The sequence below is a fragment of the Bos mutus genome, chromosome 18, assembly GCF_027580195.1.
Source record: "Bos mutus isolate GX-2022 chromosome 18, NWIPB_WYAK_1.1, whole genome shotgun sequence".
Classification (NCBI taxonomy): domain Eukaryota; kingdom Metazoa; phylum Chordata; class Mammalia; order Artiodactyla; family Bovidae; genus Bos; species Bos mutus.
This window is the reverse complement of record NC_091634.1, coordinates 27,517,697-27,530,397: the sequence shown is the minus strand read 5'-3', so window position 1 is coordinate 27,530,397 and position 12,701 is coordinate 27,517,697. Positions and strand designations below refer to the sequence as shown.

Sequence of the window (12,701 nt, the reverse complement as noted above, 5' to 3'; positions counted from 1 at the left end):
AAAACCCTCACTCCCTATTATGCCCAACTCTCAGACACACACAGTGGGCAGTAGCTGTGATTGGAGGTGGTCCAGGCTGGGACTGAAGGTGAATGGAGTTGGTGGTAGGAACAGGCATACCTACAGCCCAAGATTTACCCCCTTTCAAGCCCACAACTGCCACACCACTCACTGAAGTGCCTTAGCAGAGCATGGTGCCCTCCTCCTGCTCTCATGTGACCTCTTGGTAAACGAGTTGACCATCATCACCTCTGAACTGTCTCTAGCCTTGATCCCTCTTTCCTCTATGCATGTGTCCAACTGCCTTCCGGCCATCTCCTCCTGGATGGCTAGTCCCCAGACCCCTCAGAGGCCACCTGCCCAAACTGACCATATCACCTTCCCATAACATGCCTCTCCAGGCCTCTCCACATCATTGAAAAATACCATCATCCACCCATCACCCAGACCCAAAACTGGCATGATCTAGAATGCTGGCCTGTCTAGACGTCACATCCCATCAGCCCCCAGCCCTCCATTCTACCTCCTGAGCCTCTCTTAAATGTCTCTATCTCTACTGCCCCCATTCTGGCTCAGGCCACCGTGACTTTAGCAGGGAAATGATAGCAGCCACCTTGCTGCCTCTACCTGTCCCCCCTAAGCACTGCCTGAGTGACCTTTGCAAACCAAAGGCACGACCACAGAATTCCCCAGCTTAAAGCCCAGGCTATCTATCACCCTCCATACTCTTAAGCTAGTGCCCAAAGCCCATCACCAGGTGTCCACATCCCCCAACACATACACAATTCTCCCACCACACTTTCTGCTTCCTGCCAGCAAAGGAGGCTGCTCCTCCCTACTGCACCTTGAACTCTGCTGTGCTCTCTCCCCAGACATTCCTCCGAAGACCTGCCCATTGCCTGCCTGCCGAAGGAGTCCTTCTGGGGGCTCCTTCTTGGGGCTTCAACTTGCCCTGCCCCTACAAAGCCCTTCCTAACCAGCACACACACTTTCTCCCACACAGACCGATGTGCACACAGACACAGTCACAATCACTCGCATTGGTGACGTAAGAGGTGTAGAGACTCAGGGATGATCTGTCCTCATTGACAGCCCCTGAGCTCAGGGACTGGGGGGCCTGACCTCTGTCCCCTTACTTCTGGTACCCCCGGGGCCAAGCATACACGAAAGCTTCCTGAGTGAGTATCTGGTGAATGAATGAATGTGTACTGAGGTGTGTGACCACAGGCACCTTGGGGGGCAGACTTTTTATTCTGTTCCCTCACAGCCATGGTGGGAGTGGGGCAGGGTGAGGGAAGCTTCCATTTTCCTGGGTTTTGGGACTCAAACTGCATTACTTTCAAAAGTGGAACTAGCTGTGCCATATGTGAGGAACTGGGATTCACTATGGTTCTCACCACCCTCTGAGATCTATTAGAGGGATTTTTTTTCTCAGAGCAGAGCCCATTCCTCCAGGAATGAAGATGATTCAGGGCTCTGCCGTAGCTCCCAGCCAGCGCCAGGAGAGGACTATTCAGGGAATGAGCCCGACTCAGAGCCAAACAGATTAGGATTCAGTGAGCTGAGCTGAAGCTCAGACTCCACCCCTTCCTCTGACCACAGAAAGAGGCCTCTGTGAAATGGGTTTCAGCTGAGTCCTACCTCCCCTGGCTCACTGGTTACTTGGGAGAGGCCTCTAGCACCCCCTGATTCTCAGACACTGTCCCTCCCTCAGGACCCCTGAACAGAGTGGCAGAGGGCCAGGTGAAGCCTTGGGGGTCCTGTCTGCTGGAGGTCGCCCCATCCATCCCTGGCCCTGGTGGGAAAAGGGTGGGGAACCAGGACTGGTCACAGACAAGGACAGTAGGTGGTGATAGGTCCTCAGAAGGGGTGAGTGGGAAGCCAGAGGACACAGGTTTCTAGGAGGAGGTGACGTTTGAGCTGTTTTTCAAGTGAATAAGGGAGAGGAGCATCCACGGAGAAGGGAAGCTGGAAGAGGAGGCCAAGGCCAGAGAGGAGGGAGCATGTCCAGGGAGCCTCAGGGAGGCTGATGTGGTGGAAACAGAGCAGGAAGGGCTGGCAGGACAGGTGGGAGATGAGGTCATCTAGGCCACATCTCTTGTGTCTTGGAGGCCCCACCACAGTCTGGATTTACCCTGAGGACATTGGGGAACCAATATGACCTGATACATGGTTTAAAAGATCATTCAAGGAAATTCCTAGGCAGTCCAGTGGTCAGGACTCCATGCTTCCACTTCAGGGGGCCTGGGTTTGATCCCTGGTTGGAGAACTAAGATTCCATAAGTAGCATGGCACAGCCAAAAAAAATCACTCGAGTTGTTAGGTACATAGAAGGAGGCAGGAAGGCCAGAAAAGGCCACATGCGGAAATGTGGCCAGACACCAGACAGAGACTGATGACTGTGAAGAGCAAGGGCGTCGTCTGTTAAAAGTGGGAATTTTCTGGAAGTGGAATTCCAGACCAAGAAAGAATTCCTTCGACAGTGCCCTAGTAAGCCCCTGTAATCACTGCTGCCTCATCAGTGTGTGCGTGCGTGTGTGCTAAGTCACTGCAGTCATGTCTGACTCTTTGCGACCCCATGGACGGTAGCCCGCCAGGCTCCTCTGTCCATGGGATTCTCCAGGCAAGGATACTGGAGTGGGTTGCCATTTCCTCCTCCTGCAGATCTTCTCAACCCAGGGATCAAAGTGTTGTCTTACGTCTCTTGAATTGGCAGGCTTAAAACTCAACATTCAAAAAACTAAGATCATGGCATCCGGTCCCATCTATTTACTTCAAGGCAAATAGATGGGGAAACAATGGAAACAGTGACAGACTTTATTTTCTTGGGCTCCAAAATCACTGCAGATGGTGATTACAGCCATGAAATTAAAAGATGCTTGCTCCTTGGAAGAAAAGCTGTGACAAACTTAGACAGCATATTAAAAAGCAGAAACATTACTTTGCTGACAAAGGTCCATCTAGTCAAAGCTATGGATTTTCCAGTAGTTGTGTATGGATGTAAGAGTTGGATCATGAAGAAAGCTGAGTGCCAAAGAATTGATGCTTTTGAACTGTGATGTTGGAGAAGACTCTTGAGAGTCCCTTGGACAGCAAGGAGATCAAACCAGTTAATCCTAAAGGAAATCAGTCCTGAATAGTCATTGGAAGGATAGATGCTGAAGCTGAAGCTGCAATACTTTGGTCACCTGATGTGAAGAACTGACTCACTGGAAAAGACCCTGATGCTGGGCAAGATTGAAGGCAGGAGGAGAAGGGGATGAGAGAGGATGAGATGGTTGGATGGCATCACCAACTCAATGGACATGAGTTTGAGCAAGCTCCAGGAGTTGGTGATGGACAGGGAGGCCTGGCGTGCTGTAGTCCATGGGGTCACAAAGAATTGGACACAACTGAGCAACTGAACTGACTGAGCACTACCTGGGAAGCCCCAAGCAAGGGCACCAGGACAACTGTATGCCACTGCTGCCCCGTGAGCCAACATGCAACCAGACCTGAGTCCTCAGTGAGTGTCGAGTGAATTAATAAACAACAGAACAACCTCTGGTAGCAGGATGGGTGCAGGGAAGGGGTGAATGTGAGACATGTTAAGGGCATAGGGTCTACAGGACTAGGAGGCTGAATTGAGGTGGGGTGAGAGAGAGGGACGCCAGGGGTTCATGCATTTACTCGTGCGTTCACTCTCATTCAACAGTGGGAATTTTTTGAATTCGTGAGCCAGGGACACTGGAGAGCTGTACATTAGGAGAGCTGTATCACCTACAGAGCTTAGAGCCTCACAGTGAGCACACATGAGCACACGCACTTCCTGGTGGTGACACAAAGGCATGAGTCCATAGGACGTGGGGACAGAAAGTACCAAGGAGAGGCTGTCTTCAGAGAAGGTGGTCAGAGTTTGCCTTGCTGTGAAGATGACTTTACACGTGGGCACGGACAGACTGGTGCCAGTTTTGAGAGCTCCAGAGAGGCCCAGCCTCGCTCAGGTGGGAGCCTGGGTGTTTTGCAGTGGTGCTTTGCAGAAATGAGAATCAGGGAAGAAAAGTCCCTCTGGGAAGGTCATGAGATCTGGTGGGTCATCCAGGGGCTCAGAACAGGAGAGGGCTCTGCACAGAGGAAGACTTGGGATGTTCAGCAGTGGATGGATGAAGTCCTGTGACTGGATGATATTATAGGGTGGAGGAAACAGAAAGAAGAACCCAGTCTCTGGAAGCAGTCCCCAGGTCTACTGATACAGAAAAAAAAGGGTGCTGCAAAGGAAGGCAAAGAGGAGGAGCTGGAGACGGGGGAGAATGGGGTGACTTGTGTCTCTGGTAAGAGAGGATGAGGGAGAGGATGTCAGTGCCCCTGAGGGCCCATGCCGCCCTCACTCCAAACCTCTGGATAGTCAAGACCAACCCTCAGGAGGAAAAGAGGCAGATATTTAGAAATCTTTTAAAATCCCTCAAACCACTTCTGGATATCTGTGCAGCCTCTAAAGATGATGGACTACAGAGTGAAGCCTGATGGGTGGGAGAGCTTTCAGGGTTGGAGAGCTTTCAGGGTTGGAGAAGACCAGTGTTATTTTACTGAGGGGAAGGGTGGGGGAGTGGAGCTGACCCTTTGAGTTCAGTGTGAGGTCAGCCATGAGCTCCACCTCAGCCCACTCCAGGGGAGAGCCAGCATTGTAGCCCCTTACTGAAAAGACTGGGTTCTGGCCCCCTTGGCCAGCAGGTACCCAGATCTTGCCAGGGTCCTCACCCATGCTCCCAGAGTGAGCCTGAGCTCCACAGATGCTGGTACCCAGGGAGTGGTAAACACGTGGCCTAGCTAAGAGCTCAGACTTACTGGCCAGATAGTGGCAGGAAGGGCAGCCTGCCCCCAGAGCAGGGAAACTGAGGCTGGCAGAGGGGCAGGGCTGAGAAGCAGTGTCCAGACCCAGAAGGTGTCTGTCTGATGAGCAGGCTTCAGGCCTTCCTATTCCGCTCCCTGAAACTGGCCCTGATCATTTCCTCCAGCCAGCCCAACCCAGCAGTGGCCGCTCCAGGACCTGTTTCAGATATAGGGGCCTGAAAGTTCTCGTGGAGCCCACGGGATCTGTGGAGATACCAGGCAAGCCAGGCTCCCCGGTGCACTAGATTTGGGGGAAGCGACTTAGCAACAGCAGCAGCAATAGGAAGGAATGTCTCCTTCCTGCCTTTGCTAATGGTTCTCCGAAAGCCGCCCAATTCCCGTGGATCCCGACCCCAAGCGCTGAGAACTCTCAGCGCCTGCGTAACCTCCAGGATCCCTCTCGTCTCCACCCTGCCCGGTCAAGCCGGTGGACGCCGCGGGCCACCCCCCTGCCGGGTTAGCAGAGAGGGCGGAGCGAGTCGCGGGCGCCTCCAGGGGTGCTAGAGCCTCCGGCGCGCAGGGGGTGGGGCCCAGCCGGCCAGGGGAGGAGCGGGGCGTCTGGGCGGCAGGCGGCGGAGCAGAGGGAGGGGCGGGCACCGGCGGCGGCGACAGCGGCAGCTGCGGCGCGACCTGACCCGGCAGCGACGAGTGCACGGAGAGAGCGAGGTCCGCTCAGCCAGCGCAGCCATGTGAGTGTCCCCGCCGTTTCCGGGGCCCGGGGCGGCGGTTCTGGTGCCTTCCCCCGTCTGGGGAGTCCCGGATCTGCAGCCCCCGCTGCGGCCCTGTCCCGTGTCGCCCCATTCCCGGGACCCAGGCACCACGGTGTCGTTCCTACCCTCCCCTCGGGCGCGGAACAGGGCCACAAAGGCTGCCGCCTCGGGGCCTGCCGCACCCGGCGCTGCCGCCTCCCCTCCCACGGCCAGGCCCAGGCGGCCCGTGCCCTGGGGCTCTGGGGTGGGCCAGGCCTGAGGGTGGGTCCTAGGCGTCAGCCTGGGTGCTGGCACGGACGCTCACCGGGAGCCCCGCTGCCCTCGCCGCGGGAGAAACTGAGCTGGGAATGGGGAGAGGGCCCCGAGGGGCACAGGCCAGCCTACTAGATGAGCTAATCTCTCTGGCTCCACCGGCTGGACTAAGCCGCTTTGGGGCCCGACCCGAGGTAGCCAATCTGGTCTTGGACTGGACTCTTCGCCCAAATCTGGCGGAGGCTGGAGAGAATCGCCTGGTTCAGTGGGGGAACAGACCCTGTACCTGAAAATGAAAGGTTGGTGTGGGGACTCTGCAAGCAGCCAGGCCTGGGCACCCTGCGGAACCGGTTTGGGGAAGGGGCTGCTCACCCGGGCTAGGGTTCTGGGTAAGCCTGGCTTTAGCACCCTCTATTCTCCTCTCCCTGAGACTAGAGTCTGGCCTCAGAGATTGACCCATCTCAGCCAGTTCTGGGTAGCTTTCTAATACAAGTCGGGGTTGGCTGGCGGGCCAAGCACCTACTGTGTGCAGTCTAGTGTAACATAAAGATGGGCCATCTGCGGGGCTTGCCCTGGGCCTGTATTGCCCAATTGTCGGCACAGCCTTCTGAGGACGGTTAACAGACAATCTGGCAGATGCAGAAACTGGCCCAGAGAGGTTAAGTAATATTCTGAAGGTCACACAGCTGGTTTGGAGAGAAGTGGGAATTAGACCCAGGTCTTAAGTATTGCCACTGTACTAACTACTTCCCTGGCATGGAGGGTAGAGATGGGGTTGGGGGAGAGATGAGAACTGGAGTGTGAGGTACAAAATAGTCCAGGGAGACAGGAGGCTCATTTCCTACTTCAGCCCGCCCTCCCTGTCCTGGGTCCTGTGGGGCAGCAGTTGCAGAGGGGTACCTGGAAATGGGTGGGGGTGAGGGGAGCACACAGGGCACCGGGCTGGGTCCTCCCTGGGTGGAAAAGCAGGCAAGGAGGACGTGGCTGAGTCACTGCGGGCCCCTCGCTGGCTGCAGCTTCGACTAGCGCCTCTGCTAGGCCCAGCCCGGGGGAGGCCACAGGCTTCCAGTGCGCCGCCGTCCGGGGAATGTGACCAGCTGACCAGGGAGGGGGCCGGCAGGAAGTGAGGCCACCCGGCCGCCTCCGCCCGGTTCCGGGGTGGGGGGTCCCAGGCAGCACCGCGGCCCCTCTCCCTCCCTGCTCCCGCAGCTGCGGCATGACGTCAGCAGCCGGGTTTGGGGCAGTTGCCATGGAGACAGGGGCAGGCTCGGGAGGGACCCCATTCTTCCTCGTAGCCGCCCCTGGCCCGGGTTATTTTTAGCGTCTGTTTACCTCTGTCCTGGGCGGCCCTGCGGTAGGGCGGGGCGGGCTGGGGGACTCCCGGGAAAGTGGCTGGCCTGGCATTCCTCTGAGCTAGGCAGACAGGTGGCAAGACCTCCTGCCCCACATAAGTGCAGCAGTTTCAGCCTGAAGAGGGGATTGAAGGCTGTGGGATCTGGGGCCACGCAGGCGACCAGTGTTTCTTTCTTAGCTGCTCCAGCTGGCCATGCCACAGGTCCCAACACCCTTGAGACCTGGGTTCTTTCCCATCTCCAGAACAGACTTAGAGGCTGGCGAGTCCAGAGAGTCCCCTGACTTATCAGTCAGCCCCTCCTCCGGTTGAGGTAGACCCTCTCTCTTAGCTCAAGGGGTTCAGCTTTTCTTCCCGCCCCCCGGCAGGGGAGATCTTGCCTAGTCACCCCCTGGAATTGTCAGTTAGATTAATATTGTGCTGGTCATTTGGACCGTCAGATCCCTGTGGCAGAAGCCCAGTCAGAGAAAGAAAATTGATGGGAAGGTCAGCCTCCTTTGAGTCCAGCCCACCCACTCAGTTCCAGACTCCCAGGGATCCCCTACCATGCCCTATCTTGGGGGGAGGGGGGTGGCGGGGGTGAGGGGGGGGGAGCGGGCAGCAAACTCCACTTGCTGATACAATCAGAAAGGAAGAAAGGGAAGAGGAAACTGACCACGAGTTAGGGGAGTTGGGGGGACAGAGACTGGAAATGTATCTCTGCAGCAGCTCAGAGCATCCCAGTTCCATCAGCCTCCAGCGCAGACTCAGCTCCTGCCCGCCTCCACTGCTTTGGTGCAGGGCGCGGAGGACGCCGCAGTGAGCAGAGCAGGCAGGCCTCAGCCCCCAGAGCTCACAGTCTGGTTAGAAGACAGACCCTAAGGAGAACTGACAACAGAGTTATGTGACCTCAGGGATCAGAGAGAGGAAGCTATGAGGTGCCTACAAGGGAGAACCAATTGAGGGCAGGCTTCCTAAAGGAAGAAGTAGTAGGGTAAAGGAAAAAGAGAGCGAGCTGGTCAGGCTGAGAGTAGTGGGAAGGGGGTATAGGGTCAATGAGAGCTGCTGCTTGTAGGCCTGGAGAGAATTCACGGTAGCTGGAACAGAATGACCTTGGGGGAGCAGAGGACTGTGAGGGGAGGAGGAAGGTATGTGAGGGGAGGAACAGAGCCTGAAGGTCTTGTGGGTCATGTTAGAGAGTCTGGAGTTTATCCTTGGGGTAGGGGGATGCCCGTGGATGTTTCACAAGAGTTCAAATAGAGGGATGTGAAAGATATATAGAGTCCTGGCCCTGCTACTTAACAGCTGGGTCATCTTGGGCAGATTAATAATTGTTAATAACAGCAGTTAATATTTGCTGTGTGCTTACAATGAGGTATTGTATCCACCCCAACTTCCCTACCCCACATGCAATTCTCCCTTCCCCGAAAACTCCCAATAGAGGAAGTATCTCATTTCATCTTCCCAATAGCCCTGAGAGATAGTTGTTGTTATTACTGTTGTTATCCTCATTTAACAGATGGATATCTGCAGCCCAGAAACATTAGGAAATGTTTTTCCTGAAGTCACACAGCCAGTTAGCCTCAGGTTTCTCATCTGTGAAGTGGGGCTAATAGGACTCACCCATAGGGTTGTTGCCAGAATTAAATGAGATGATGTTTATTAATTAAGTACAATGCCTGGCATAGAAAGCACTTGATAAAGGACAGTTTTTAATATTGTCAGGTGACTGAAGTTTCAAGAGGGGTAATGCTGTTATTGAATGAAGAACAGATCATGGGACTTCCCTGGTGGTCCAGTGGCTAAGATGCCACACTCCCGATGCAGGGGGCCCAGGTTCCATCCCTGGTCAGGGAACTAAGATCCCACATGTCACAACTAAAGATCCTGAGTGCCGCAGCTAAGTCCCAGTGCAGCCAAATAAATAAAACTAAAAACAAACAAACAGGTCATTGTGGGTTAGCATGGAGACAGGGAATCCATTAGGAAGCTGTTGTAGGATTCTAGGTGAGAACCGGCGATGGCTTGAACTTGAGTTCTAGCTGAGGGGGTGGATGTGATGGGACAGATGCCAGAGATGGCAGGAGTAGGTGACTGAGTATATGTGTTGGTGGGTAACAGAGACTGAGGCATCCAGAATGATTCTTAGTTTCTGTCTTAAACAACTGGATACGTAGATGATGGGCCTGTCATGGAGAGAGAAGGGAGAGTCAGGTTTGAGGAGCAAAGTGGTGACTTTAGTTTGGGGACTTCAAATTCAGCACATCCCTAGTAACCCACTCCAGTTTGTTACTCAGCTTCCGGGAGGCATCAGGCAGGCAGCTGGATGAACAGGCCTGGTGCTCAGAAGAACGGTTTGGGCAAGGAAGAGAGAAGGAAGCTGGGAACCTTTAGATGGCATTGAGCTGTGCGAGAGGGGCCCAGTCCATGAGTGGGGAGGAGGATGAGGACAATTCGGGGATGGGGAGAAAGACAGATCCCCTGTGGGAAAGTAAGATGTGCAGCCAGAGGGAGAGGTAGAAAGCCAGGGATGTGTTCCTTGAAATCCAAAGAAGGAAAGGCTTGAGGAAGAGGAAGAGAACTGCCCAGTGAAAAGCTTTGCTCAGATCAAGCAGGATAAGGACTAAACATTGAATAGGCAATTCAGCAGCGGGGAAGTCACTGGAAACCTTGTCATCCAGACCAGTCAGGAATGCTGGGTACAGAAACTGGACAGAGTAGGAAGAGGAGTGGGTGGATGGGGAGAGGAGGTGGAGGTGGACATACCTCTTCAAGAAACTTGGCTCTGAAAGAGCCAAATAGGGTGAGGGGTGGGGTAGCTGGAAAGAGACTGGGAGTCCACAGAGGGGTCATTTCTTTTTATAGTTGATTTATTTACAGTTAGCTTTGTATTGAAATAGAATATTCACACAGAAAGGGTACATGCCCTAAGTGGACAGCTCACAGTACATTTTCACAAAGGAACACACCCATCTAGGATCAGGAAATAGAACCCAGATTAGGAAACAGAACATAATCAGTACCCTGTCAGCCCCCTTGGGCTCCCTTCCAGTCGCTGCTCCCCAGGGCTAGTGTCACTGCTATTAATAGTCACTACTATTCTGACTTCTGCCACCACAGGTTAACTGGTTTTGAACGTCATATCAACTCATACACGTATCCTCTCTTGTGGTCTTTCTTCTTTCACTCAACATTATGTCTGTAGAATTCATCCCTGTTGTTGCATGTAATTGTATATTGTTCATTCTTTTCATTGTATAACATTCTATTATATCTACTGGTGGGCATTTGGATATTTACAGGGTTGTTTTCACCTTTTATGTGGGAGTGACTGGAACTTGTTTGAGGTTTGTGGCGAAAGACTGAAACATCTTCCATGGGAAGGGAGAGGGATGGCTAGGGCCACACGTGAGGATTTCCCGCATGGGAAACAAGAGCCTGGCTGAGGTTGAGACTTGTTCTTTTCCAGCCCAGCTGCTGTGCCAAGACCTCTGGTGGCTCCCACTAGCCTGTGTGCAGGTGCAGAGAAGGCAGGGGATTGGGTTGCCCAGGGTTGGTTTCTGCCAGGTAAGGGAGTAGCCCAGAGTGCCGCGGATATTGGTAGCAGGCGGGCAAGCTGGAGTGGTGGCTGCAGATCCAGGCTGGGGAGAAGGCTGTGCTGGGAACGTGGGATGGAGGTGGCAGGGAGAAAGGAAGCAGAGGCAGGTTATGAGCTTTGTGCAGGGCCATGTCTGTGCAATAACTGCTGCCTCTCCAGCGACTAGAATAAGATTGTTACTTAGTAAACAGTTGAATAAATGAGCTGAGAGCTTCAGGAGGTCTCAGGTAGAAGGCAGGTGAGGTGGGGGTGATGGAGAGAGCCTGAAAGTTGTGGTCAGTGTGGTTCTGATTTAGGAAGGGGGGCACTCCAGAGCCAGGTGATGAGGCTGGGGTCTTCCAATGGAGGGTGGCTGCAGGGAGCAGAGAGAGGTGGGCAATCCACAGGAATCGATAGCTGCCAGAGGAGGGGGGCACAGCACTGTCTTCAAGGAGGGAGGGGGAAATAGCACTTCTCATACTAGGATCCTAGGACATCTTGCATCTGCATCTGTATCCGGGGGTGGGGGTGTCTGACTGGAAATGCAGATGCCTGGGCCCACCTCAGTCTTTTGGGGAGAAAGTAAGCCCAGGACGGCTGAATGGAGCATCAGGGAGCAGGAGTGTTTAGGAGTGGGGAGCACCTAGCCCCTCTGACGGAATGAGATGTCCAGTGGACCCTGGACATGGTGGCCTCTATCCAGGCAAGAATTGGATGGGGATAGTCAATGGAGAGATACTGGGGGCAAGAAAGGGCCAACACCAAGGGGATTCAGCCCATGCAAGCTGGGAGCCAGAGGATGGGGCCTCTGTCTTAGGAGGCAGTTTCTGCTAGAGAGAAGGCGCTGATCAGCAGTGGGACCTGATCCTCTCCTCATGGCCTAGGGGTGGAGGGAGTCCCCCAGACTAAGCACCACTTCTGTGGGTGGAGGGATGGGGTTGGTGCACGGTGCTGTGGGGCTCTCTGCACCCAGTTCCTTCTCTTCCTTCTGGGGGCAGCAGCACATAATATGGGGTTGATCCCTGCGCCTACTTCAAGGTCCGCCCTTCTCAGCCTCAGGGTCGCCTCATGTTCGGTGCCTCTCTGCCATCCTTCCGCACAGTCCCTCCACTCAGCACCCGCAGCCCTTACTTCTGCTCTCTCAGAAGACCTCACACACCCAGAACCCCATCTCTCAGTCCTCTGAACTTAGCCCTCTCAGCACCCTCCAACAGGCGCTCTATGAGCCCCCTGTGTTAACTACACTCAGTTCAGCCCCCCTCCCTCGTTGTCTTCACTCGGTTTAGCCACGCTCGACCCAGCTGAGAAGATCCCCGCCAGTCCCCAGCCCGAGGGGAACCCCCAGTCACCCCTCCCAGAAGCCAGGGGGGCCGAGGGCCCGGTGCCCCCCTGATCGGGCCGGTCCCGCCCCATCCCGGCGGGCTGAGTCAGGCGGCAGGAACTGGGCGGGGGGCGGCGCCGGGAGGAGCTGAAGCCGGAGCCAGAGTCTCTGGGAGCGAGCACGGAGGCCAGCCGGGCCGGCACCGAGGGGCCCTGGGCCGGCGTGGACTCGGGAGGGCCAGCGCGGGGGTTAAGGGGCTGTCCCGGACCTACCATGAGCGCCAAGAAGAGAGGTAGGACCCCGTCTGGGGCTGCGGAGGCTTCGGGGCTGTCCCAGGGGCGTGCGGGCCGAGTTCTGGGCGCCCGGGGCGCGGGGTTCGCCGGATTTGTGTGGGGCTTTGCCGAGGATCTCTTCCCTCTAAGGTCCAGGCGAAGGCGGCTGTCTGTGACTCAGTTTCCCGGTAGGAGTCTCAGGGAAGAGGAGGGGTGGGGCCCTTCTCGGCACTGCCCCCCACCCTGGGAATCCCCGGGCTCTGGGCGCCTCCGGGCGGGTGGCGGCTAGAGGGGAGCAGCTTCCGTGGGGCGGGCGGGTCTGGGGAGCCCAACCTGCGCAGGCCAGGCCTGCCAGACCGCTCCGCTGGGC

General features: G+C 55.5%; 1 protein-coding gene across 5 annotated transcripts in view; it reads left to right on the top strand.

Annotated features, from left to right (window-relative positions):
• RIPOR1 (RHO family interacting cell polarization regulator 1) overlaps positions 1–12,701 on the top strand; it is a 45,592-nt gene that overhangs the window by 23,964 nt on the left and 8,927 nt on the right. Inside the window, exon 1 of one of the 5 annotated variants that reach the window (XM_070388204.1) lies at positions 5,403–5,558. The exons of 1 other annotated variant lie outside the window; for it this stretch is intronic. Coding sequence is in view for 3 of the 4 variants with exons in the window: in XM_070388202.1 (XP_070244303.1) it covers positions 12,333–12,351 (19 nt within the window). In the remaining variant the exon portion in view is untranslated. 3 more of the 5 variants (XM_070388203.1, XM_070388202.1, XM_070388201.1) reach the window with 3 other exon arrangements.